The 27,983-nt window shown below is 55.0% G+C and overlaps 1 protein-coding gene across 9 annotated transcripts in view; it reads right to left on the bottom strand.

The window, feature by feature from the left end:
• The window catches only part of LOC116956244 (long-chain-fatty-acid--CoA ligase 4-like), a 98,987-nt gene that overhangs the window by 27,983 nt on the left and 43,021 nt on the right, over positions 1-27,983 (bottom strand). For 2 of the 9 annotated variants that reach the window (XM_076054121.1, XM_076054126.1), the window contains 2 exons: positions 14,866-14,961; positions 612-1,723 (listed from right to left, as the gene is read on the bottom strand). In XM_076054121.1, the coding sequence (XP_075910236.1) occupies positions 612-962 (351 nt within the window). In that variant the 5' untranslated portion in view covers positions 963-1,723; positions 14,866-14,961. Of the gene's footprint in view, positions 1-611; positions 1,724-2,066; positions 2,373-14,865; positions 14,962-27,983 lie in introns of all 9 variants that reach the window. The other 7 variants (XM_076054125.1, XM_076054124.1, XM_076054123.1 and 4 more) reach the window with 7 other exon arrangements.

The raw sequence follows: 27,983 nt of genomic DNA, 5'->3' as shown, positions 1-27,983 counted from the left end.
GAAATCGAACCCGGGTCACCAGGTTCATAGCGCAGCGTGGCGCTAACCAACAACACCAAAGATCCCCCGTATAGCCTGAACAGACTGTAGGGGCAAGTGCTGTTAGCGAGCACACACACGCACACACACACACGTGCACACACACACGTGCACACACACGTGCACACACACACACGCACACACACGCAACAACAACAACCGCCATTCGCCACTAAGTGGCGGTGACGTCACCACGACGCTTGTGCCAGGCTATGTGCACCCTGAGGCCACGTGAAGTGTCGAACGCCCGCTGGCAGGAGGTCACGGGGCAGACCCAGCAGGTGCCACGGGTCGACTGACTGAGATGACTGGCTGATGCACCACCTGTGCCCCCTACTGTGCCAACCCGCTGTGCTTTAGCCACCCGGCGCTCCGCTCGTTGTTGTGAGCGTCGCTCCTCCGCCCTCCGTTGTTGTTGGAGGTCGACTGCCTCCAACTGCCCAATAGCGTCCTTCACGAGCCTCCTCCACAGAGGCCGATCTTGACACCGCTGGTACCAGTCACACACGCACACACAGACGTGCACACACACACACACACACGCACACACGCACACGCACGCACGCACGCACCTTCTTGAAGACGCGTCCGTTGGGCTGCCGCTCGTCCTCCTCGCTGAGCACCTGGCGCGTGCCCAGGCAGTCGCGCTCAGCGTGACCCCTCACGCCGCGCAGGAAGAAGCGGTCCAGGGTGGCGGCGTCGTCGAAGCCGGCGCTCGACAGCCCGCCCTCGCGCCCGATGGCGCGCCACGGCCCCGCGGGGTCGCCGCTCGCCGCCGCGGCCTTCGTCCGCCGGGCCCTGGCCAGGCGCTCGCGGGCGCCCGTCAGCAGGTACCAGGGCAGGAAGGCGACGGCCGTGTAGACGGCCGTCAGCAGCTGGAAGGGCAGCAGGAAGGCCGACGGCACGCTGTACTGGAGCTTCATGGCTCGCGGCGGCGGTGGCGGCGAGGGAGGGAGGGAGGGCGAGTAGGAGGAGGAGGAGGAGGCGGTGGAGGAGGATGAGGAGGAGGAGGAGGAGGAGGAGGTGGTGGCGGTGGAGGACGTCGGTTCCACTGGCGACAGTCGCGTGCTGATCCGATTTCGTTGGATTTGAGCAACAACAAAAAATAAATGTTATCGATTGAAAGGAGGAGGAGGAGGAGGTGTTCGGGCCTCCGCCGCGTGGACGTTTACACAGCGGAGCGAGGAGGATGTGGAGACGGAGGAGGATGTGGAGACGGAGGAGGAGGAGGATGTGGAGACGGAGGTGCTGGATTGGTTCGGTTGCTTATGTGCGAGGCTCCGTCCGGTCTTCTCCGTTCAGGTTTTGGTAAATATGAGGAAGAGGCGATGACGAGGAGGAGGAGTTGATTTGTCGTTGGCTTTTTGGAGCCGAGTCCGCGGGTCACCACCGGCAGCGGCGATGCACGGTCCCCGGCACGGCAATGTGGAATCTCCTCCGGGAATTTTATGAAGAAAAGCGTTCGAAAGTGGTCCCGTCCTCTTCGAATCGCGCGGTGTGCCGAGCGGCCAGCAACAAACGGCGCTCACCGAAGTTGTAATAACCTACAAAGTGCGACACGTTTTTTGGAATTAAGCGAGGCTGTTGTTGTTGTTGTTGTTCCAAGAGCTTGGGGAGAAAAAAAGCTGAAGACGACGACGATGATGATGAGGATCACGACGACGGGAGAGGTGATTCCAAAGTGCTGCGGTGCGAGGGACAGAAGCAGAGAGAGAGAGAGAAAATTAGGTGACCTGCGGTGTGGTGAGCGGGTGAGCGGGTGAGCGGGTGAGCGGGTCAGCGGGTGAGCCGGTGAGCGAGTGAGCCGGTGAGCGAGTGAGCGGGCGAGCGTCGTGATCTGCCGTGCGGGTAGCCCGCCGGTTAACTCGTCACACGTATCAATTATTTTTGGGCTCGTGATTCACAATTAATAAATAAAACACCGCCAGAGCCGCCCTCGATCGGAGTGGGGGGGGGAGGGGGGGCCGCCGTTCCAGCAGCAGCACCGTTGGGTCACGCGTCACTCGCAGGGCTGCGCCTTTAACCACCTCGCAGACGCACCGCCACCACCACCACCACCACCCCCGCCGCCGCTGCCGTGCGTGATCCCGGGGAGCCTCGCGCCCGAGCGTGCCGACTCCGGGGTCTTTAACCGTGGACGCCCCCCACCCCCCACCACCACCCACAACGCCGAGGAGGAATCCCGACAGCCACGAGAGAATCCTTTTCGCAGGCGACGCCCGGCACCCGGGTCAAGAATTTTTAGCCGGCGGATATTTTTTTATTTCCCCCCCGCCCCCGCCGCGATGAGGACGATGACGTCGCCGCTGCTGCTGCTGCTGCTGCTGCTGCTCCTGCAGGGAGATGAGCAGAGGGAGATGGGGGGGGGTACGTGCATGAGGAGATGTAGGTGATTCTCGATGACAGAGATCCCCCCCCCCCCTCCTCCACCCCGTGTAGCCTCAACAGGCAAGCGCTGTCAGCGAGTGGCAGCGCCTGTGAAGGCCGGAACGGTGCAACGGGGCGAGTGGGTGGCCAGCAACCACGCCCGGCCGCCTTTGTCTCCCCCAGTGGCGATGTTTACTGACACACCGCCACCAGGTACTCATTTGAGGCCGAGTCGACCCAGGGGAGGCCCGGGACCGGTTCAGACAATCGTCACCGGTGTTGGCCGCGAGCGGGAATCGAACCCGGGTCTCTGCCCGGGTTCGTAGCGCAGCGAAGTGCTAACCGCTGTGCCACCGCTCCTCACACACGCACGCACCGACACGCACACACGCACACACACACGCACACACACACACGCGCACGCACACACACACACACGCACACACACACGCGCACCCACACGCACGCACACACACACACGCGCCCACACACCCACACCGGCCCTCTGTAATGACATTTAAGGGACCAAAATGACCTTACACGTCACAATAAAATGACACGAATTAGACAATTAGACAATTAGGTTGCCGTTCGCAACACCACGCCTAAACACACACAGGGAGAAGACACCTGGGGCGCGACTGTGCGTGCGTGTGTGAGTGAGTGTGTGAGTGTGTGTGAGTGTGTGTGTGAGTGTGTGTGTGAGTGTGTGTGTGAGTGTGTGAGTGAGTGTGTGTGAGTGTGTGTGTGAGTGTGTGAGTGTGTGTGTGAGTGTGTGTGAGTGTGTGAGTGAGTGTGTGAGTGTGAGTGTGTGAGTGTGTGTGAGTGTGTGTGAGTGTGTGAGTGAGTGTGTGTGAGTGTGTGAGTGAGTGGGGAGCGATAGTGTAGCGGTTAGCGCGCTGCGCTATGAACCTGGCGACCCGGGTTCGATTCCCGCTCACGGCCAACACCAGTGACGATTATCTGAACCGGTCCCGGGCCTCCCCTAGGTCGACTCAGCCTCAAATGAGTACCTGGTGCGATGTGTAAACATTGCCACTAGGGAGACAAAGGCGGTCGGGCGTGGTGCTGGCCACCCACCCCCTCGTGTACCGTTCCGGCCTTCATAGGTGCTCGCTAACAGCACTTGCCCCTACAGTCTGTTAAGGCTATATGGGGGATCTTTGTCTTTGTGAGTGAGTGAATGAGTGAGTGTGTGCGCGCGAGTGTGTGAATGAGTGTGTGAGTGCGTGAGTGTGTGAGTGTGCGTGTGTGTGAGTGTGCGTGTGTGTGAGTGTGCGTGTGTGTGAGTGTGCGTGTGTGTGTGTGCGAGTGTGTGAATGAGTGTGTGTGAACGGTGGCGATACGACCCGAGTTCGAGTCTCGCTCACCACCAACGCCGGTGACGATTGTCACCGGCGTTGGTGGTGCGGTGTGAGTCAGACACCTGCCTCCTGGGGGGGGAGACAAAGGTGTTGGTGGAGCGGTGTGGCCTCCTGGGGGAGACAAAGGCGGGCGGGCGTGGTTCCTGCCACCCACCCCCGTCGCGTGCCACTCGCTAATCGCGGGGGGGGGGGGGGGGGTCTGGGTGTGCCGAACTGCCAAAGCCGCAGAGTCGGCAACAACAACAATGACGACGATGACGACAACGACGACAACAACAACAATGACGACAACAATAACAACAATAACAACGACAACAACAATAACAACAATGACAACAACAACGACAACAACAATAACGACAACAATAACAACAATGACGACGACAATGACGACAATAACGACAACAATGACGACAACGACGACAACAACAACAATGACGACAACAATAACAACAATAACAACGACAACAACAATAACAACAATAACAACAATGACAACAACAACGACAACAACAATAACGACAACAATAACAACAATGACGACGACAATGACGACAATAACGACAACAATGACGACAACAATAACAACAATAACAACGACAACAACAATGACAACAATAACAACAATGACAACAACAACGACAACAACAATAACGACAACAATAACAACAATGACGACGACAATGACGACAATAACGACAACAATGACAACAACAACGACAACAATGACAACAACAACGACAACAACAACGCAGCACCAAGGTCACCGGCGCCGGTGGGGGGTGTCCAATCAGCTCCGAATTCTCCTGTACCGCATTAGCCCCGGGGGCTATGAGATGTTGACTACCTCGCCTGGTGTGCAGGAGGTCGTGGGTTCGATCCCGACCATGACGCCTGCTGGATATTTGGAGTTTGCGTGTCTCTCTCTCATCGTCATAACAGTGGCTAGGAGATGTTGACTACCTCGCCTGGCGTACAGGAGGTCGTGGGTTAGATCCCGACCCTGACGTCTGCCTCTGTATATTTGTAGTCTGCGTGTTTCACTCTCATCATCATCACAGTGGCTAGGAGATTTTGACTACCTCGCCAGGTATACAGGAAGTCATGGGTTCGATCCCGACCCTGACGCCTGCTGCTGTATATTTGGAGTTTGCATGTCTCTCTCATCATCATCACGGTGGCTAGGAGATGTTAACTACCTCGCCTGGTGTGCAGGAGGTCGTGGGTTAGATCCCGACCCTGACGCCTGCTGCTGCTGTATATTTGGAGTTATCCATTTGGTGTCTGAACTTCCTAACACACCAACTGTTTTATTATTGCCAGAAAGGTGGTAAAACACCTATTATTATTATTGTTATTCATACTTTCATACTGCCAAAAATGCATCCCGGGATACAGCTGCTGCTCACCGCGAGCTTTGAACGCTCCGACACGTGTGGCATTGTCCTGGTTCTGGTCACTTTTTGCCGTCGTTCTCCGGGTCTGACACTGGTGGTGAGGCTGGGCCATCAAGAAGTGTGCCTCTGATGGAGGCCGATCAGTTTCAATGCCCATACATTATTATCAGTGCCACGTGTGTTTGCATGTTCAACACAAGCACGGTACACTGTGTGTGGTTAATGCAAATTGGATTTCCTCGCAAAAGGTGTTGTCCAATTGGTGTTTGAACGCCTTAACACAACTTATGTGGGTCTATGGGTCTCTGAGTATGGGTCTCTGTGAGTACGGGTCTCTATGGGTCTCTGTGAGTATGTGTCTCTATGGGTCTCTGTGGGTCTATGAGTCTCTGAGTATGGGTCTCTGTGAGTATGGGTCTCTGGGTCTATGAGTCTCTGTGGGTCTATGGGTATCTGTGAGTATGGGTCTCTATGGGTCTCTATGGGTCTCTGTGAGTACGGGTCTCTATGGGTCTCTGTGGGTCTATGGGTCTCTGTGGGTCTATGGGTCTCTGTGGGTCTATGGGTCTCTGTGGGTCTCTGTGAGTATGGGTCTCTATGGGTCTCTGTGGGTCTATGGGTCTTTGTGGGTCTATGGGTCTATGTGGGTCTATGGGTCTCTGTGGGTCTATGGGTCTCTGAGTATGGGTCTCTGTGAGTACGGGTCTCTATGGGTCTCTGTGAGTACGGGTCTCTATGGGTTCGACGCTATGAATGTCCACGTGATGATGACGATGACATCAGCCACTCCGTTGAAACTATCGCTCGTGGCCAGGTCGCTTCTGGAACGAAGGAACCGCACAGTTCAGTGGGCCTCACCTGGTACACAAATTGTAAAATCATATAGTTGGGTAAATTGCAAATAGTTTGTGCCCGCACTGCGTCTATATCTGTACATCAATGCGTACGCGCAGAGAAACGCATGCTCTTCGGCAGTGCCCTATGCGAGCACTTGCAGAGGTCGGGATAAGTCGGGATAAGTCCGGATAAGTTTCCACACTCCGACCGCTGCTTGGAGTTATTAAATATAAAGACAAAGATACTCCTGCCCCCCGCCTCCCACGCCCGTATAGCCTTTCCTAGGCTGTCGGGGCAAGTGCCGTGAGCGAGTAGCAGCGCCACCATCGCCGCCGATGAGGCTTCCCGGCCCGAGTGTTTCGAGCACCGCGCCCGCCCCGGCCGCCTTTGTCTCCCCAGTGGCGACGTTTTGCACACCGCACCAGGCGGCTCACTGTGCCGTTGGTGGCCCTGACGCGGGAATCAAACTTGGGCCGCGGGGCTCCGGGCGCAGCAGCGCTAAGCGCCGCACTCCCATTGCCCACGTGAAGACCACCACCACGTGAACACCACCACCACCACATGAAAACTACCACCACCACCACCATCACCACGTGAACACCACCACCACCACGTGAACACCACCACCACCACGTGAAAACTACCACCACCACCACTACTACCACCACTACCACCACGTGAACACCACCACCACCATCACATGAAGACCACCACCACCACCACGTGAAGACCACCACCACCACCACATGAAAACAACCACCACCACCACCATCACATGAAGACCACCACCACCACATGAAGACCACAACCACCACCACCACATGAACACCGCCGCCACCACCATCATCATCATCAGTTTGACACGTAGCCAGCTTTCGCGACCAATACCATCCACAAGAAATCGCACAAATATAAATGTGTCGTGAAACCCGCCACCACCCGGCACAGAGCCAACGGTAACGTTTGTCGGGTAAACAGAACGCTGTGGCTGTGCTCTCCAACACACCGGTGTGTGTGTGTGTGTGACTGGACTAGCAACGCATTGGCACGTTCCGTTGACGTGGCAAACCTTGCTGATGTCGGCTGCTGGCGGGTTTAAGGACACGTTGATATATGTACGCGATCGAACCCAAGAGAACCTCTTATGGATCATCATCATCAGTATTAATCACCGAGACCACCACCACCACCATTACCACCATTATTCACCACCACCACCAGTACCGTCATCTGCATCACCCTCCCCCGACAGCGTGGCGTGTGAAGTCTGGGTACAGTGAGTCTGGCTCATCCATTCATCCCCTCCCTATCGCTACAGAATTCTGACCCTGGCCTTCGTGTGTGCGTCACGTGTGCGTCACGTGGGCCCCCCCCCCCACGCTGTGCTGGCCGGGCTCCTTCGGCCCACGCCGTTGGCAGGCCAGGGCCACGAGGGTCTATTCTTAGTGCAGCGTCTTGGCAAAGAGGAGGCCGGCCTCGCCATGCCTATATCTCTCTCTCTCACTCCATATCTCTCTTTCTCCATCTCTCTCTCTCCAGCTTGCTCTCACTCCATCTCTTTCTCTCTCTCTCTCTCCATCTCTCTCTCTCTCTCTCCATCTCTCTCTCTCTCCATCTCTCTCTCACTCCATCTCTCTCTCTCTCCATCTATCTCTCTCTCTCCATCTCTCTCTCTCCCCATCTCTCTCTCTCTCCCCATCTCTCTCTCCATCTCTCTCTCTTTCTCCATCTCTCTCTCTCCATCCATATCTCTCACTCCATCTCTCTCTCACTCCATCTCTCTCTCACTCCATCTCTCTCTCCATCTCTCTCGATCTCTCTCTCGATCTCCCTCCAGCTTGCTCTCCATCTCCATCTATCTCCATCTCCATCTCTCTCTATCTCTCTCTCTCTCTGCCATTCAGTTCCGTCGCTGTTCGCGTGCACGAGTTTCCCCGCAGCGCAAGAAGACCACTACCACCATCATCATCATCATCGTCGTCATCATCATCATCATCGTCATCATCATCATCGTCGTCATCATCGTCGTCATCGTTATCATCGTCGTTGTCATCGTTATCGTCGTCATCGTCGTCACCATCGTCATCATCGTTATCGTCATCGTTATCATCGTCGTCGTCGCGAAGGAAGATGCCGCCGCTGCTGTGTGGTCTAGCCTATGGGGCACCCCAAGTGGCAGCTGTCCCCGTGTGGCACAAGGCGATCGTCACCCCGCAGGAAGGCGCTGCCACCGCCGCCGCTGCCGCTGCCGCCGCTGTTTCTCACGAGAAGCAGCCCGCGGTAGTTTCACTGCAAGGCGAAGCTCCTGCTGCTGCTCCTGCTGCTCCTGCTGCTCCTACTGCTGCTGCTCCTGCTGCTGCTGCTCCTGCTGCTGCTGCTCCTGCTCCTGCTGCTCCTGCTGCTGCTGCTCCTGCTGCTGCTGCTGCTGCTGCTGCTCCTGCTGCTGCTGCTGCTCCTACTGCTGCTGCTGCTCCTGCTGCTCCTGCTGCTGCTGCTGCTGCTGCTGCTCCTGCTGCTGCTGCTGCTCCTACTGCTGCTGCTGCTCCTGCTGCTCCTGCTGCTGCTGCTGCTGCTGCTGCTCCTGCTGCTGCTGCTCCTGCTCCTGCTGCTCCTGCTGCTGCTGCTCCTGCTGCTGCTGCTGCTCCTGCTGCTGCTGCTCCTGCTGCTGCTGCTCCTGCTGCTGCTGCTCCTGCTGCTGCTCCTGCTGCTCCTGCTGCTGCTCCTGCTGCTGCTGCTCCTGCTGCTGCTCCTGCTGCTGCTGCTGCTGCTCCTGCTGCTGCTGCTGCTGCTCCTGCTCCTGCTGCTGCTGCTGCTTGATCCCAATCGAGTCATTTGCGGCGTCATTTTTTTTGCAAATTTGGCAAACTTTGGACCCATGACTGATGTCACGGGATGAGAAACGCCCAGTCCCAGGCATCGAACCCAGGATTCTCAGTTGCGCTGGCTCAGTAGCTCTGACACGGCCATCATGACCCCCTCCCCCTCCCCCCCCCGCTGAGAGAGACACACCCAGCCACAGGCATCGAACCCAGGACTTCAACGGTGCTGGCTCAGTAGCTCTGACACGGCCATCATGACCCCCTCCCCCCCCCCCCCACTGAGAGAGACACACCCAGCCACAGGCATCGAACCCAGGATTCTCAGTTGCGCTGGCTCAGTAGCTCTGACACGGCCATCATGACCCCCTCCCCCCCCCCACTGAGAGAGACACACCCAGCCACAGGCATCGAACCCAGGATTCTCAGTTGCGCTGGCTCAGTAGCTCTGACACGGCCATCATGACCCCCTCCCCCCCCCCCCCCCCCCGCTGAGAGAGACACACCCAGCCACAGGCATCGAACCCAGGACTTCAACGGTGCTGGCTCAGTAGCTCTGACACGGCCATCATGACCCCCTCCCCCCCCCCCCCCCACTGAGAGAGACACACCCAGCCACAGGCATCGAACCCAGGACTTCAACGGTGCTGGCTCAGTAGCTCTGACACGGCAATTACGAACACCTCACAGCCTGAGAGCGCTACACTCAATTCCAGGTACCCACAACATTTGCCTGCGTTTACCTACGCATATGTTGTAGTGGAGTTGCCGGAGGAGCTGACGCTCGCTCACAAAGAGTGGAGTTGCCGGAGGAGCTGCCGCTCGCTCACAAAGAGTGGAGTTGCCGGAGGAGCTAACGCTCGCTCACAAAGAGTGGAGTTGCCGTAGGAGCTGACACTCGCAAAGAGTGGAGTTGCCGTAGGAGCTGACGCTCGCTCACAAAGAGTGGAGTTGTCGGAGGAGCTGACGCTCGCTCACAAAGAGTGGAGTTGCCGGAGGAGCTGACGCTCGCTCACAAAGAGTGGAGTTGCCGTAGGAGCTGACACTCGCAAGGAGTGGAGATGCCGGAGACGCTGACACTCGCAAAGAGTGGAGTTGCCGGAGGAGCTGACGCTCGCTCACAAAGAGTGGAGTTGCCGTAGGTGCTGACGCTCGCTCGCAAAGAGTGGAGTTGCCGTAGGAGCTGACACTCGCAAGGAGTGGAGTTGCCGTAGGAGCTGACGCTCGCAAAGAGTGGAGTTGCCGTAGGCGCTGACGCTCGCTCGCAAAGAGTGGAGTTGTCGGAGGAGCTGACGCTCGCTCACAAAGAGTGGAGTTGCCGTAGGCGCTGACACTCGCAAGGAGTTGAGTTGCCGTAGGAGCTGACACTCGCTCACAAAGAGTGGAGTTGCCGGAGGAGCTGACACTCGCAAGGAGTTGAGTTGCCGTAGGTGCTGACGCTCGCTCACAAAGAGTGGAGTTGTCGGAGGAGCTGACACTCACAAAGAGTGGAGTTGCCGTAGGCGCTGACACTCGCAAGGAGTGGAGTTGCCGTAGGAGCTGCCGCTCGCTCACAAAGAGTGGAGTTGCCGGAGGAGCTGACGCTCGCTCACAAAGAGTGGAGTTGCCGGAGGAGCTGACACTCGCAAGGAGTTGAGTTGCCGTAGGAGCTGACGCTCGCTCACAAGGAGTGGAGTTGCCGTAGGAGCTGACGCTCACAAGGAGTGGAGTTGCCGTAGGAGCTGACGCTCACAAAGAGTGGAGTTGTCGGAGGAGCTGACACTCGCAAGGAGTGGAGTTGCCGTAGGAGCTGCCGCTCGCTCACAAAGAGTGGAGTTGCCGTAGGCGCTGACACTCGCAAGGAGTTGAGTTGCCGTAGGAGCTGACGCTCACAAGGAGTGGAGTTGCCGTAGGAGCTGACGCTCACAAAGAGTTGAGTTGCCGTAGGAGCTGACGCTCGCTCACAAGGAGTGGAGTTGCCGTAGGAGCTGACGCTCACAAGGAGTGGAGTTGCCGTAGGAGCTGACGCTCACAAGGAGTGGAGTTGCCGTAGGAGCTGACGCTCACAAAGAGTGGAGTTGCCGTAGGAGCTGACGCTCGCTCACAAAGAGTGGAGTTGCCGTAGGAGCTGACGCTCGCTCACAAAGAGTGGAGTTGCCATAGGAGCTGACGCTCGCTCGCAAGGAGTGGAGTTGCCGTAGGAGCTGATGCTCGCTCACAAAGAGTGGAGTTGCCATAGGAGCTGACACTCGCAAGGAGTGGAGTTGCCGTAGGAGCTGACGCTCACAAGGAGTGGAGTTGCCGTAGGAGCTGACGCTCACAAAGAGTGGAGTTGCCGTAGGAGCTGACGCTCACAAAGAGTGGAGTTGCCGTAGGAGCTGACGCTCGCTCACAAAGAGTGGAGTTGCCGTAGGAGCTGACGCTCGCTCGCAAAGAGTGGAGTTGCCAGAGGCGCTGACGCTCGCTCACAAAGTGTGGAGTTGCCGGAGGAGCTGACGCTCACAAAGTGTGGAGTTGCCGGAGGAGCTGACGCTCGCTCGCAAAGTGTGGAGTTGCCGTAGGAGCTGACGCTCACAAGGAGTGGAGTTGCCGTAGGAGCTGACGCTCACAAAGAGTGGAGTTGCCGTAGGAGCTGACGCTCGCTCACAAAGAGTGGAGTTGCCGTAGGAGCTGACGCTCGCTCACAAAGAGTGGAGTTGCCATAGGAGCTGACGCTCGCTCGCAAGGAGTGGAGTTGCCGTAGGAGCTGATGCTCGCTCACAAAGAGTGGAGTTGCCATAGGAGCTGACACTCGCAAGGAGTGGAGTTGCCGTAGGAGCTGACGCTCACAAGGAGTGGAGTTGCCGTAGGAGCTGACGCTCACAAAGAGTGGAGTTGCCGTAGGAGCTGACGCTCACAAAGAGTGGAGTTGCCGTAGGAGCTGACGCTCGCTCACAAAGAGTGGAGTTGCCGTAGGAGCTGACGCTCGCTCGCAAAGAGTGGAGTTGCCAGAGGCGCTGACGCTCGCTCACAAAGTGTGGAGTTGCCGGAGGAGCTGACGCTCACAAAGTGTGGAGTTGCCGGAGGAGCTGACGCTCGCTCGCAAAGTGTGGAGTTGCCGTAGGAGCTGACGCTCACAAAGAGTGGAGTTGCCGTAGGAGCTGACGCTCGCTCACAAGGAGTGCAGCGCCGGGGCGGACGAAAGCGTGGACATTTTGCGCAGTGGGCCAGCACGGTTGGCGACTCTGCCGGTCGTCTCGGTCGGTCGAGCCCTAGGCGGCTTCCACCTGGGGACCGTCACGTGGCACCTCCTCCTCCTCCTGCCAGCAGCGAGGAGGAGGAGGTGCACCCAGCCTGGCACGAGCGCCGCGATGACGTCGCCGTCACTCGTCGTCGTCGTCGTCGATGGCAACGTTGCGACAGAAAGGCCCGCTTGCGTTGGGGTCATGGTGAACGTCATCGTCATCATTGTCGTCGTCATCGTCGTCACCGTCATCGTCATCGTCAACGTCGTCATCGTCGTCGTCATCGTCGTCATCAACGTCATCGTCATCGTCATCATCCTGCAGTTCGCTTCATTGACTGCCTCTGTTCGCATTCGGGAAGAGCACGGAGAGAAATCCACGCGACCGCCGCCGGGGAGAGTGAAAACAACGCCAACTCCGAACATTCAGCAGGCGCTGTCAGAGGCGAGATCGAACCCACAACCTCCTGCACACCAGGCGAGGTAGTTAACATCTCCTAGCACTCGTGATGATGATGATGATGATGAAATAGAGACAGGCAAACTCCAAATATACAGCAGCAGGCATCAGTCGATATCGAACCCACGACCTCCTGTATACCGGGCGAGGTAGTTAACATCTCCTAGCACTCGTGATGATGATGATGATGAAATAGAGACACGCAAACTCCAAATATACAGCAGCAGGCATCAGTCGATATCGAACCCACGACCTCCTGTATACCGGGCGAGGTAGTCAACATCTCATAGCCACCGTGATGATGATGATGATGAGAGAGAGACACGCAGACTCCAAATATACAGCAGCAGGCATCAGTCGATATCGAACCCACGACCTCCTGTATACCGGGCGAGGTAGTTAACATCTCATAGCCACCGTGATGATGATGATGATGATGAAATAGAGACACGCAAACTCCAAATATACAGCAGCAGGCATCAGTCGATATCGAACCCACGACCTCCTGTATACCGGGCGAGGGAGTTAACATCTCCTAGCCATTGTGACGAGAGAGGGAGACACGCAGACTCTAAGCATACAGCAGGCGACAGGGCCAGGATTGAACCCACGACCTCCTGTACACCAGGCGAGGTAGTTAACATCTCGCTACCGTGTGTTTGCGGTGACCCGGTTTTGTGACGAGGCGTCAAAATAATTTGACTCCGCTATTCGTAGCGACTGAGCAATACACACAACAAAACCCCAACAGATCGAGTAATCTTATAAAGCATCACTTACAGCACTGCGGCACGACACACAATACACACTCACTCACTCATACACAATACACACTCACTCATACACAATACACACTCACTCACTCATACACAATACACACTCACTCACACACAATACACACTCACTCATGCACAATACACTAACTCGTACACAATACACGCTCACAGCAAAACGTTACAATGGAGGACGTCGCTGGCACATTGCGGTGTGAAGGTAAACCCACACTCACTCACTCACCCACACACCGACTCAATCACTCACTCACGCAACCTGTCTCTCGCTCACTCACTCACCTGCCCACTCATCCTCCCACTCTCTCACCCTCCCACTCTCACTCACCTACCCACCGACTGACTCACTCAACCGCTCACTCATCCTGTCTCTCGCTCACTCACCCACCCACCGACTGACTCACTCAACCGCTCACTCATCCTGTCTCTCGCTCACTCACTCACCCACCCACCGACTGACTCACTCAACTGCTCACTCATCCTGTCTCTCGCTCACTCACTCACCCTCTCACCCCCTCGCTCACTCACTCACCTACCCACCCACCGACTGACTCACTGAACCGCTCACTCATCCTGTCTCTCGCTCACTCACTCACCCGCTCACTCACCCTCCCACTCACTCATCCTCCCACGCTCACCCTCCCACTCACTCACCCGCTCACACTCTCACCCTCTCGCTCACTCACTCACTCACCCACCGACTCATTCACTCACCCACTCACTCAACCGCTCACTCACCCTGTCTCTCGCTCACTCACTCTCTCACCCTCCCACTCACTCGCTCACCCTCCCACTCACGCACTCGCTCACCCTCCCACTCACTCGCTCACCCACCCTCCCACTCACTCGCTCACCCTCCCACTCACTCTCTTACCCTCCCGCTCACTCGCTCACCCTCCCACTCACTCTCTCACCCTCCCACTCACTCGCTCACCCTCCCACTCACTCGCTCACCCTCCCACTCACTCTCTCCCCTCCCACTCACTCGCTCACCCTCCCACTCACCCTCTCCCCTCCCACTCACTCTCCCACCCTCCCACTCACTCTCTCACCCACCCTCCCCTCTCACCCTCCCACTCACTCTCTCACCCTCCCACTCACTCGCTCACCCTCCCACTCACTCGCTCACCCTCCCACTCACTCGCTCACCCTCCCACTCACTCGCTCACCCTCCCACTCACTCGCTCACCCTCCCACTCACTCGCTCACCCTCCCACTCACTCGCTCACCCTCCCACTCACTCTCTCCCCTCCCACTCACTCGCTCACCCTCCCACTCACTCGCTCACCCTCCCACTCACTCTCTCCCCTCCCACTCACTCTCTCCCCTCCCACTCACTCGCTCACCCTCCCACTCACTCGCTCACCCTCCCATTCACTCGCTCACCCACTCACTCACTCACCCTCTCACTCACTCGCTCATCCTCCCACTCACTCACCCTCACTCTCCCACCCTCCCACTCACTCTCCCACCCTCCCACTCACTCTCCCACCCTCCCACTCACTCGCTCACCCTCCCATTCACTCGCTCACCCTCCCACTCACTCTCTCACCCACTCTCCCACTCGCTCACCCACCCTCCCGCTCACTCACCCTTCCTCACTGTCGGCAGGACGATCCCGCGTCTCGCGCCCTTCGCTTTCCCACCACGTGCGCGCAGCCACCTTCAGCAGCAAGTCCGGTGTGCAACTGAGGGCCCGGATATGCGGGGAGGGAGGGAGGGTACATGAGAGGGAGGGGAGAGGCAGGCAGGGAGAGAGAGGGAGGGCGGAGAGAGTGAATGAGGGACGGGTGGAGGGGTGAGGGATGGAGAGATGGGAGGGAGGGGTGAGATGGGAGGGAGCAAGCGATGAACCGAGGGATGGAGAGAGTGAGTTTGGGGGTGGAGAGAGCGAGCGAGGTAGATGCGCCTGGTCTGAGAGTGTGAGTGAGTGTGTGTGTGAGTGAGTGTATGAGTGTGTGTATGAGTGTGTGAATGAGTGTGTGAGTGTATGAGTGTGTGGGTGTATGAGTGTGTGGGTGTATGAGTGTGTGAATGAGTGTGTGAGTGTATGAGTGTGTGAGTGAGTGTGTGAGTGAGTGATTGTGTGAGTGTGTGAGTGAGAGTGTATGAGTGTGTGAATGAGTGTGTGAGTGTATGAGTAAGTGAGTGAGTGTGTGAGTGATTGTGTGAGTGAGTGTGTGAGTAAGTGTATGAGTGAGTGTATGAGTGATTGTGTGAGTGAGTGTATGAGTGAGTGTGTGAGTGAGTGTGTGAGTGAGTGTATGAGTGAGTGGGTGTGTGTGAGTGTATGAGTGTGTGAGTGAGTGAGTGTATGAGTGAGTGTGTGAGTGTATGAGTGAGTGTGTGAGTGAATGAGTGAGTGTGTGAGTGAGTGTGTGTGTGTGTGAGTGTGTGAGTGAGTGTGTGAGTGTGTGAGTGAGTGAGTGTGTGAGTGTGTGAGTGAGTGAATGAGTGAGTGTGTGAGTGAGTGTGTGAGTGTGTGTGAGTGTGTGAGTGTGTGTGTGAGTGAGTGTGTGTGAGTGTGTGTGAGTGAGTGTATGAGTGAGTGTGTGAGTGAGTGTGTGTGAGTGTGTGTGTAGTGTGTAAGTGAGTGTGGTGTGAGTGAGTGTGTGAGTGTGTGAGTGAGTGTGTGAGTGTGTGAGTGAGTGTGTGAGTGAGTGTGTGAGTGAGTGAGTGTATGAGTGAGTGTGTGTGAGTGAGTGTATGAGTGAGTGTGTGAGTGAGTGTATGAGTGTGTGAGTGAGGGTGTGAGTGATTGTGTGGGTGAGTGTGTGAGTGAGTGAGTGTATGAGTGAGTGTGTGAGTGAGTGTGTGAGTGAGTGAGTGTGTGAGTGAGTGTGAGTGAGTGTATGAGTGAGTGGGTGTGTGAGTGAGTGAGTGATTGTGTGTGTGAGTGTGTGTGTGAGTGAGTGTGAGTGAGTGAGTGATTGTGTGAGTGAGTGTGTGAGTGAGTGAGTGTATGAGTGTGTGAGTGAGTGTATGAGTGTGTGAGTGAGTGAGTGTATGAGTGGGTGTGTGTGTCAGTGGGTGTGTGAGTGTGTGAGTGAGTGAGTGTGTGAGTGAGTGTGTGAGTGAGTGAATGAGTGAGTGTGTGAGTGAGTGTGTGAGTGTGTGTGAGTGTGTGAGTGTGTGTGTGAGTGAGTGTGTGTGAGTGTGTGTGAGTGAGTGTATGAGTGAGTGTGTGAGTGAGTGTGTGTGAGTGTGTGTGTAGTGTGTAAGTGAGTGTGGTGTGAGTGAGTGTGTGAGTGTGTGAGTGAGTGTGTGAGTGTGTGAGTGAGTGTGTGAGTGAGTGTGTGAGTGAGTGAGTGTATGAGTGAGTGTGTGTGAGTGAGTGTATGAGTGAGTGTGTGAGTGAGTGTATGAGTGTGTGAGTGAGGGTGTGAGTGATTGTGTGGGTGAGTGTGTGAGTGAGTGAGTGTATGAGTGAGTGTGTGAGTGAGTGTGTGAGTGAGTGAGTGTGTGAGTGAGTGTGAGTGAGTGTATGAGTGAGTGGGTGTGTGAGTGAGTGAGTGATTGTGTGTGTGAGTGTGTGTGTGAGTGAGTGTGAGTGAGTGAGTGATTGTGTGAGTGAGTGTGTGAGTGAGTGAGTGTATGAGTGTGTGAGTGAGTGTATGAGTGTGTGAGTGAGTGAGTGTATGAGTGGGTGTGTGTGTCAGTGGGTGTGTGAGTGTGTGAGTGAGTGAGTGTGTGAGTGAGTGTGTGAGTGAGTGTATGAGTGAGTGTGTGAGTGAGTGATTGTGTGTGTGAGTGGGTGAGTGAGTGAGTGTGTGTGAGTGAGTGTGTGAGTGATTGTGTGAGTGAGTGTATGAGTGAGTGAGTGTATGAGTGAGTGTGTGAGTGAGTGAGTGTATGAGTGTGTGAGTGAGTGTGTGAGTGTATGAGTGAGTGTGTGTGTCAGTGTGTGTGTGAGTGGGTGTGTGAGTGAGTGTGTGAGTGATTGTGTGTGTGAGTGTGTGAGTGAGTGAGTGTGAGTGAGTGATTGTGTGAGTGAGTGATTGTGTGAGTGAGTGTGTGAGTGAGTGAGTGTATGAGTGAGTGAGTGTGTGAGTGTGTGAGTGAGTGTATGATTGAGTGTGTGAGTGAGTGTGTGAGTGAGTGATTGTGTGTGTGAGTGTGTGTGTGAGTGGGTGTGTGAGTGTGTGAGTGAGTGATTGTGTGTGTGAGTGAGTGTGTGAGTGAGTGTGTGAGTGAGTGATTGTGTGTGTGAGTGTGTGTGTGAGTGGGTGAGTGTGTGAGTGAGTGTGTGAGTGAGTGTATGAGTGAGTGTGTGAGTGAGTGATTGTGTGTGTGAGTGGGTGAGTGAGTGTGTGTGTGAGTGAGTGAGTGGGTGAGTGTGTAAGTGAGTGTGTGAGTGTGTGAGTGAGTGTGTGAGTGAGTGTATGAGTGAGTGTGTGAGTGAGTGATTGTGTGTGTGAGTGTGTGTGTGAGTGGGTGAGTGTATGAGTGAATGTGTGAGTGAGTGTATGAGTGAGTGTGTGAGTGTATGAGTGTGTGAGTGAGTGTGTGTGTCAGTGGGTGTGTGAGTGGGTGTGTGAGTGAGTGTGTGTGTGAGTGTGTGTGTGAGTGTGTGAGTGAGTGTGTGAGTGTGTGAATGAGTGTATGAGTGAGTGTGTGAGTGAGTGTATGAGTGGGTGTGTGAGTGAGTGTGTGAGTGAGGGCTCATGGGCGATCTGAGTGCGCGGTTTATCGGCTGGAGGTTGGGGGAGAGAGAGGGAAACACATCTCGTGATGCATTGCCACTGCTTCGTGGGCAGTGCAGTTTGTACGTGTGTGTACCTAGTACGGCGTGTAGTAAAAACATCGCCGCTGGGGAGACAAAGGCGGCCGGGCGTGACGCTGACCACCCACCCACCTACCCCCTCGTGTAGCAATTGGTGCGACTCGCTAACAGCACTTGCCCCAACACACTGTTGGGGCTACATGGGGGATCTTTGGCTTTTGTGACCAAACAATTAACATTTGGAAGTGGTATTCAGAACGAGTCCCTGCCCACGAGCTGATACCATCGCTCCATCTCTGTACTGTGCATGTACGGTCAACTTCTTTCACACCATACGTAGCCAACAGGCGGCTAATCAGAGGTGCGGAGGGGGTGGGGGTAAGCACAACAAACACAACAGGCAGTTGTCGATACATTATTTTCAATCGAGATGATTTAACCAGTGCATCACAACTCCCGGTGGCTTCCTCGTATGGGAAGGGGCGACCAATGTATGCAGGGTGAACTTCTTTCACACCGTACCTAGCCAACCGTGGCTAATCGGAGGAACGGGGAGGGGGGGTGAGGACACAGTAAACTCACAAAAAGCAAGTTTCTGAATAAATGAGTTTGTCAATCCAGATGATGATTTAAAAGTGCACCGCGGATCTCGGCGGCTTTGTAACGTCGGCGAGGTGTAAGAGCGCGTTCCAGACGGCCGCAGAGGCGCACCCGAGGGAGCCGCGCGGCGATGCGGTGACCGCCGCCGTCTTTGTCCGACGGTTTAGCCAATAGCCGCTGCGAGGATGGCCGGAGTTCGCGCGATGGTTGTTGGTTCATGCACGCTTGAGAAAATAAATATTAATAATACGCACTCTCCATTTACAATCACAAATCTCTCTCGCCCCCCCTCTCTCTCTCCTCCTTGTGTCCATTCACAATCACAAATCTCTCTCGCCCCCCCTCTCTCTCTCCTCCTTGTGTCCATTCACAATCACAAATCTCTCTCGCCCACTCTCCTCTCTCTCCTCCTTGTGTCCATTCACAATCACGAATCTCTCTCGCCCCCCCCCCCTTTCTCTCTCCTCCCTGTGTCCATTCACAATCACAAATCTCTCTCGCCCACTCTCCTCTCTCTCCTCCTTGTGTCCATTCACAATCACGAATCTCTCTCGCCCCCCCCCCCCCTTTCTCTCTCCTCCCTGTGTCCATTCACAATCACGAATCTCTCTCGCCCCCCCTCTCTCTCTCCTCCCTGTGTCCATTTACAATCACAAATCTCTCTTGCCCCCCCCCCCTCTCTCTCTCCTCCCTGTGTCCATTCACAATCACAAATCTCTCTCGCCCCCCCCCCCCTCCTCTCTCTACTCCCTGTGTTCATTCACAATCACAAATCTCTCTCGCCCACTCTCCTCTCTCTCCTCCCTGTGTCCATTCACAATCACAAATCTCTCTCGCCCCCCCCCTCTCTGTCTCCTCTCTGTGTCCATTCACAATCACAAATCTCTCTCGCCCCCCCTCTCTCTCTCCTCCTTGTGTCCATTCACAATCACAAATTCTTCTCACCCACTCTCCTCTCTCTCCTCCCTGTGTCCATTTACAATCACAAATCTCTCTCGCCCCCCACTCTCTCTCTCTCCTCCCTGTGTCCATTCACAATCACAAATCTCTCTCGCCCCACCCTCTCTCTCTCTCCTCTCTGTGTCCATTCACAATCACAAATCTCGCCCCCCCCCCCCCTCTCTCTCTCCTCCTTGTGTCCATTCACAATCACAAATCTCTCTCGCCCCCCCTCTCTCTCTCTCTCCTCCCTGTGTACATTCACAATCCCAACTCTCTTTCTCACTAGAGACCCCCAGATGTTAACTCCCTCGCCGGGTATGCAGGGCGTCGTGAGGTTTGACCCCGACCCTGACGCCGCCTGCCCCTCTGGGAGTTTGCACGCAGCCCGGCCCACCGGGCGATTCAGAGATCGCTTCTCGAGAAGCCAACTGGCCACGCAATGATAGCGCAGCAAAGTGGATTCACATCACGTGGACATCGATCATCGTCGATCATCGTCGATCATCGTCGATCATTATCGATCATCATCGATCATCAGCAACCCACGCCCGCCCGCACGCCAGGCGAGGGAGGTGAACATCGCGGAATCCGCGGGGCGTTCTACAAGTCCACTCGTGCGGGGGACAGTCGGGGGGGACAGCGGGGGGACAGCGAGTCTCCATTCCCACTGAGACAACGGTCACTGTCTGTCTGTGTGTCTGTCTGTCTGTCTGTGTGTGTTTGTCTGTTTGTTTGTGTGTTTGTTTGTGTGTTTGTCTGTGTGTCTGTCTGTCTGTTTGTGTGTTTGTCTGTCTGGCTGTTTGTGTGTTTGTCTGTCTCTTTGTGTTTGTTTGTTTGTGTGTCTGTCTGTCTGAGTGTCTGTCTGTTTGTGTGTTTGTCTGTCTGGCTGTTTGTCTGTTTGTGTGTTTGTCTGTCTGTTTGTGTTTGTTTGTTTGTGTGTCTGTCTGTCTGAGTGTCTGTCTGTTTGTGTGTTTGTCTGTCTGGCTGTTTGTCTGTTTGTGTGTTTGTCTGTTTGTGTGTTTGTCTGTATGTTTGTGTGTTTGTCTGTTTGTGTGTTTGTCTGTCTGGCTGTTTGTATGTTTGTGTGTTTGTCTGTATGTTTGTATATCTGTCTGTTTGTGTGTTTGTCTGTTTGTGTGTTTGTCTGTGTGTTTGTCTATCTGTCTGTGTATTTGTCTGTATGTTTGTGTTTGTCTGTGTGTTTGTCTGTCTGTTTGTGTGTTTGTCTGTATGTTTGTTTGTGTGTTTGTCTGTATGTTTGTTTGTTTGTCTGTGTGTTTGTCTATCTGTCTGTTTGTGTGTTTGTGTGTTTGTTTGTGTGTTTGTCTGTGTGTTTGTCTATCTGTCTGTTTGTGTGTTTGTCTGTATGTTTGTGTTTGTCTGTGTGTTTGTCTATCTGTCTGTTTGTGTGTTTGTCTGTGTGTTTGTCTATCTGTCTGTTTGTGTGTTTGTCTGTCTGTGTGTTTGTCTGTGTGTTAGCCGTTCACCTTCGGGGTTTTGTAGACAAACTGGCACCATAAACCGTGGCTCACGCGATGATCCATTCTCCCTCCTGCCACGAAGGCATTTCGATATTACGAACAATCCCTCCCCCCCCTGCTGCGACTTTTAAATTAACGCCCATCCGGAATAATCCGGAGAATGTTTAACACGTGGGCATTCGCGACGCAAATCTGGCCGCCTGTCTGATGATGCTGGTGGTAACTACCGGCGAAACGTCGTGCACAGGATTGTAAATGTTGAGGATTTGCTCTCCCACACACCGGCGTGCTGTACTAGTACACTACACTATACACTACACGAAACACCAATATACACTACACTCAACACTACTATACCACTACACTCTACACTACTATTCCACTACAATATACACTACACTATACGCTACTATACCACTACAATATACACTACGATACCACTACACTACTATACACTACACTATACACTACAATACCACTACACTACTATGCACTACACTGTACACTACTATACCACTACAATATACACTACACCATACACTACTAGACCACTACACTACTATACACTACACTATACACTACTATACCACTACACTACTATACACTACACCATACACTACTATACCACTACACGATACACTACACTATACACTACCATACCACTACAATACACACTACACTATACACTGCACTATACACTAGTACTGTACTAGTAACGAATTGGCACGTTCTGTTTACGTGAAAAACCTTGATAATTGGCTGTGTCGGGTGGTGGCGGGTTTAACGACACATTTATAGATTTACGCGATCTAACCCAAAAAAAACTCTATCATGGAATCCACAGGACGTACGTTGTTTATTTTTAGGCAAGCGGACGTCACCACGGAGCTCGTGCCAGGCTAGGTGCACTTTTGAGGCCACCATGTGAAGTGGCCACCACAGATCCAGGTCCCGTGGATTGACTGCTGTGCCAGGCTAGGTGCAGGAGGTCACGGGACAGCCCCAGGTGCCAGGGGTTGACTGCCGTGCCAGGCTAGGTGCAGGGGATCACGGGACAGACCCAGGTTCAGGTCACGGGACAGACCCAGGTGCCATGGGTTGAATGTTGTGCCAGGCTATGTGCAGGAGGTCACGGGACAGACCCAGCTGGTGCCATGGGTTGACTGCCGTGCCAGGCTAGGTGCAGGAGGTCACGGGACAGACACAGGTGCCAGGGGTTGACTGCCGTGCCAGGCTAGGTGCAGGGGGTCACGGGACACACCCAGATGCCGTGGGGTTGACCGCCTGCAATAACTGCCCGATGCACTGCCCGTGTCTCTCCCGTCCTGTCCATCCCCGCTCCGTTCCACCCGCTCCTCGTTGTCGTGAGTGTCGCTCCTCCTCCGCCCCCACTGCCGGAGGGGACTTCACCTCTCCCGACAGTTTGCACGCCAAAGAGAGCTTCCCGGTAAACGTCGCCAATTGTGACTCTCACACGAGCAAAAGGCAAAGATCAACCGTGTAGCCTCGACAGGCTGTTGGGGCAAGTGCCGTTAGCGAGCAGCGAGCACCTATGAAGGCCGGCACGGCACACGAGGGGGTGGGTGGCCAGCACCACGCCCGGCCGCCTTTGTCTCCCCCAGTGGCGGTGTTTACACACCGCACCAGGTACTCATTTGAGGCTGAGTCTACCTAGAGGGAGGCCCGGGACCGGTTAAGATAATCGTCACCGGTGTTGGCCGTGAGCGGGAATCGAACCCGGGTCGCCGGGTTCATAGCGCAGCGTAGCACTAACCGCTACAATATCGCTCCCCACACACACCACCACAATCACACACACACTCACACACGTATATACACCGAGACACACACACACGTATATACACCGAGACACACACACACGTATATACACACAGACACACACACACACGTATATACACACAGACACACACACACACGTATATACACACAGACACACACACACGTATATACACACAGACACACACACACGTATATACACACAGACACACACACACGTATATACACACACAGACACACACACACACGTATATACACACACACACGTATATACACACAGACACACACACACACACGTATATACACACAGACACACACACACGTATATACACACAGACACACACACACGTACATACACACACACACGTATATACACACACAGACACACACACGTATATACACACAGACACACACACGTATATACACACACACGTATATATACACACACACACACGTATATACACACACACGTATATATACACACACACACACACACGTATATATACACACACAGACACACACACACGTATATACACACACAGACACACACACGTATATACACACAGACAGACACACACAGACACACACACGCGTACATACACACACAGACACACACACACGTACATACACACACAGACACACACACGTATACACACACACGTATACACACACACACACGTATATACACACAGACACACACGTATACACACACACACACGTACATACACACACGTATATACACACACACACGTATATACACACAGACACGTATATACACACACACGTATATACACACACATACACACACACGTACATACACACACACACACGCATATACACACACATACATACACACACACGTGCATACACACACACACGTACACACACACGTACACACACACACGTACATACACACACGTACATACACACACACGTACATACACACACACGTACATACACACACACGTATACACACACAGACACACACGTATATACACACACAGACACACATACACACACACACGTACACACACACACGTACACACACACACGTATATACACACACACGCGCGCGAGCGCGTCAGTGCATTGCTGCAGGTGACACAACAGTGGATGGAGGTATTTCGCCACCCACCACGCGCTCAGGGCAAAACCGCGAGGCGCCCGAGAAGTCAAACCCACGGCGCTCTGCGCGTCTTCACGGGGGGCAGGGGGGGGGGCAGGGGGGGGCAGAGGGGGGGAGGCAGAGGGGGCTCTGGGGGGGGGGGGGCGCAAGAGGATTTCTCCCCATCTCTCTGGGCTCCCGTGTCCCGATGCTCAGTTGTTGTTGTTGTTGCCTTTGTTGTTGTTGTTGAGCGGGCGTTTGGCTGCGCTCACAGTGGCGGGTGGTGGCGAGCTGAACGACACAGCGTTTATATTGACGCCACGTAACCACCACCACCACCACCACGACCACCCCAGCCCATCACCAAAAATAAATAAAAAGTCATTTCGTCTGTTTAGGGTTTTTTGTGTGTGTGACCGGTGAATCCTAGTAACCTGTGGCACTGTGACCCCACACACACACACACAGCACCCACCCTCCACGCGACAGGACGCGAGGGGCTGGCGTGAGATTTGACCTCGCTCTTTGGTAAGAGGAGCGATTAGAGCGGGGAAGGGCTGAGCCCACATCACCAGCCGGGTCCGCTGTGAGTCAGTGACTCGACGCGTGACAGATTTCGTGTTTTGGGGGGGGTGTGGTGGGTGTGGGGGAGGTGGTGGTGTGTGTGGGGGTGGTGGTGGTGTGTGTGGTGGTGGTGGTGTGTGTGTGGTGGTGGTGGTGTGTGTGTGGGTGGTGGTATGTGTGTGGGGGTGGTGTGTGTGTGTGTGGTGTGTGTGTGGGGGTGGTGTGTGTGGTGTGTGTGGTGGTGTGTGTGTGGGGTGGTGTGTGTGTGTGGTGTGTGTGGTGGTGTGTGGTGGTGTGTGTGTTGTGGTGGTGTGTGTGTGGGTAGTGTGTGTGTGGGTTATGTGTGTGTGGGTGGTGTGTGTGTGGGTGTGTGTGTGTGGTGGTGGTGTGTGTGTGGGGGGTGGTGTGTGTGGGGGTGGTGGTGGTGTGTGTGTGGGTGGTGTGTGTGTGGTGTGTGTGTGGTGGTGGTGTGTGTGTGGGGGTGGTGTGTGTGTGGTGTGTGTGTGGGTGGTGTGTGTGTGGTGGTGGTGGTGTGTGTGTGGGTGGTGTGTGTGGGGGGGGGGGTGGTGTGTGTGGGGGGTGGTGTGTGTGTATGGTGGTGGTGTGTGCGTGTGGGGGTGGTGGTGGTGTGTGTGTGGGGTGGTGGTGGTGTGTGTGTGGGTGGTGGTATGTGTGTGTGTGGTGTGTGTGTGTGGTGTGTGTGGTGTGTGTGGTGGTGTGTGTGGGGGTGGTGTGTGTGTGTGGTGTGTGTGGTGGTGTGTGGTGGTGTGTGGTGGTGTGTGTGTTGTGGTGGTGTGTGTGTGGGTAGTGTGTGTGTGGGTTATGTGTGTGTGGGTGGTGTGTGTGTGGTGGTGGTGTGTGTGTGGGGGGTGGTGTGTGTGGGGGTGGTGGTGGTGTGTGTGTGGGTGGTGTGTGTGTGGTGTGTGTGTGGTGGTGGTGTGTGTGGTGGTGTGTGTGTGTGTGGTGGTGGTGTGTGTGGGGGGGGGTGGTGGTGTGTGTGGGGGGCTGAACGGGCGAGACGGAGACAGCCGGGGGGAGGATAGGACAGATGGGCAGGCGGGAGGGCAGAGACACAGAGAGAAAGACAGACAGAGAGACAGACAGAGAGACAGACAGAGAGACAGAGAGAGACAGAGAGACAGACAGAGAGACAGACAGACAGAGAGAGAGACAGAGAGAGAGACAGAGAGATAGACAGAGAGACATAGAGACAGACATAGACAGATAGACAGACAGAGAGACAGACAGAGAGACAGAGAGAGACAGAGAGAGAGAGACCGACATAGAGACAGACAGAGACAGACAGAGAGACAGACAGAGAGAGAGACAGAGAAACAGACATACAGAGAGAGGAAGAGACAGACAGAGAGAGAGACAGAGAGAGAGACATAGAGACAGAGAGACAGACAGAGAGACAGACAGACAGACAGAGAGAGAGAGAGAGACAGAGAGACCCGACATAGAGACAGACAGAGACAGACAGACAGAGAGAGAGACCGACATAGAGACAGACAGAGACAGACAGACAGACAGAGAGACAGGGAAACAGCCAAGGAGAGGGCCAGACAGACAGATAGACCCGGCAGGCAGACATATGGAGAGATAGCCAGGTAGGTTTGCAGACAGAGAGACGGACAGAGAGACAGACAGAGGCAGGCATACACAGAGGCAAGCAGACGGACATCTAGACAGATAGTTGCGTCAGATAAGGTAATGTTTAACGTGATGACAATTTGTATAATGTTCAGAGGAATTTGGCCTCGATAAACTTCCACGAAGTGAGCTACAACACAGCAGTTCAGTTTGGGGGGGGGGGGGCGGGGGGGGGCGCGGGCTTACCCTGGTGCAAGAAACTAAATAAGTAAAACCTAACACAGTTAATTATTTAAGCACTGACGTTCGTGCCATTCGCACCTCTCCCCATCACCGAGGAGCCACACACAAGCGGGGGCCCTGAGCCAGGCAGTTCGGAGCGCGCCAGCACCGCCACGTTGCGGACAGCAGCGCGGTAAGGAGAGTCGCGCTGCTCCTGGAGCTACCACATTGGCTCACAGACTTCTTCAAACTTGGACGTGTCATTTGCAACAACCAAAGCTCTGCAGTGTACCCCCCACCCCCCAACGCGCTCAACCCCATCACGCGGAAGGGACAGACGGAGATGAGTCCACACACGGGGTGACGTCACCACGACGCTTGTGCCAGGCTATGGTGCACCTTGAGGCCACGTGAAGTGTCGAACGCCCGCGAGCAGGAGGTCACGGGGCAGACCCAGGTGCCACGGGTCGACTGACTGAGATGACCGAGATGACTGGCTGATGCACCACCTGTGCCCCCTACTGTGCCAACCTGCTGTGCTTTAGCCACCCGGCGCTCCGCTCGTTGTTGTGAGCGTCGCTCCTCCGCCCTCCGTTGTTGTTGGAGGGCGACTGCCTCCAACTGCCCAGTAGCGTCCTTCACGAGCCTCCTCCACAGAGGCTGATTTTGACACCGCTCATACCGGTCATCGGCAAGTCCGCTCAGCTCCACGTCCTCCTGTACCACATCACTCCATCTCTTCTCTAGCCCGTGCCGCGCCCTTTAGCCCCCTCGATCCGGCCGAACAAAAGCTGTTTGGGCATGCAGTGATTGGGCATGCGGGCTACATGACCCAGCCAACGCAGCCTTGCCTGCCGGAGGAGCTCACCGATGGGACTTTATCCAGATCTTTCGAGGATTTGTGAACTCCTCACACAATCCAGCCTGGTTAAACCCAGGATTGATCGTACGCAGGCTAGCCTAAATGTTTTTAACTGGCGGAGATGTTCCATTAGGGGGGTCCACGTTTCGCAAGCGTAGAGAAGGGAGGGAATGACCATGGCCGAGAAGACCTGAAGCTTCGTGCGAAGCGACAGACCAGGTAGCTTCCACACAGCGTTACGCAACCGATGAAAAGATATTGCCGCTCGACTGATTCGGAGTGAGACCTCTGCCGTTAAACTGGAGCCAGTCATAAGCACACTGCCCAGGTATGGGAAACTCTCCACTCTCTCCACAACTGCCCCATCACCGATTGGGAGTTGTGGGGGTGGAGTGTCCGATGGTACAAAATACCCAGGCAGGTGCTTAGTGTTGGTGGGGCTGATGGTAAGGCCCCACCTCTTAGTGGCACGCTCCAGTCTCAGCAGCAGCGTCTCCAACTCCTCCTCTGAGTGAGCAGCAATTACCAAATCATCAGCATACATAACGTGGTTGAGCAATAGGGAGCCATCCCTTGACCGCACCCGGGCATCGATCAGCCTCCCATTGTATCTGTACCAGATGGAAATTCCTCCGGTACAGCTACTGAAGGCTTCACGAACTACGTGGTCAAAATAGATGTTAAATAATGTGGGAGCCAGAGGACATCCCTGCCGCACCCCAAGGTGTACAGGGAATGGCTCTGACTTCCGGCCACGTAGTTTTACCCGGGCCCGCTCACCATCATGAAGGTCCTTAATGATCGTGAGCAGGGGGTCAGGG

This window comes from Petromyzon marinus, chromosome 64 (assembly GCF_048934315.1).
Source record: "Petromyzon marinus isolate PM22_M1 ecotype Great Lakes invasive population chromosome 64, UKy_Petmar_22M1.pri1.0, whole genome shotgun sequence".
Classification (NCBI taxonomy): Eukaryota; Metazoa; Chordata; class Hyperoartia; order Petromyzontiformes; family Petromyzontidae; genus Petromyzon; species Petromyzon marinus.
Note: the sequence above shows the minus strand (reverse complement) of the source record. Positions and strands in the feature narration are given on the sequence as shown.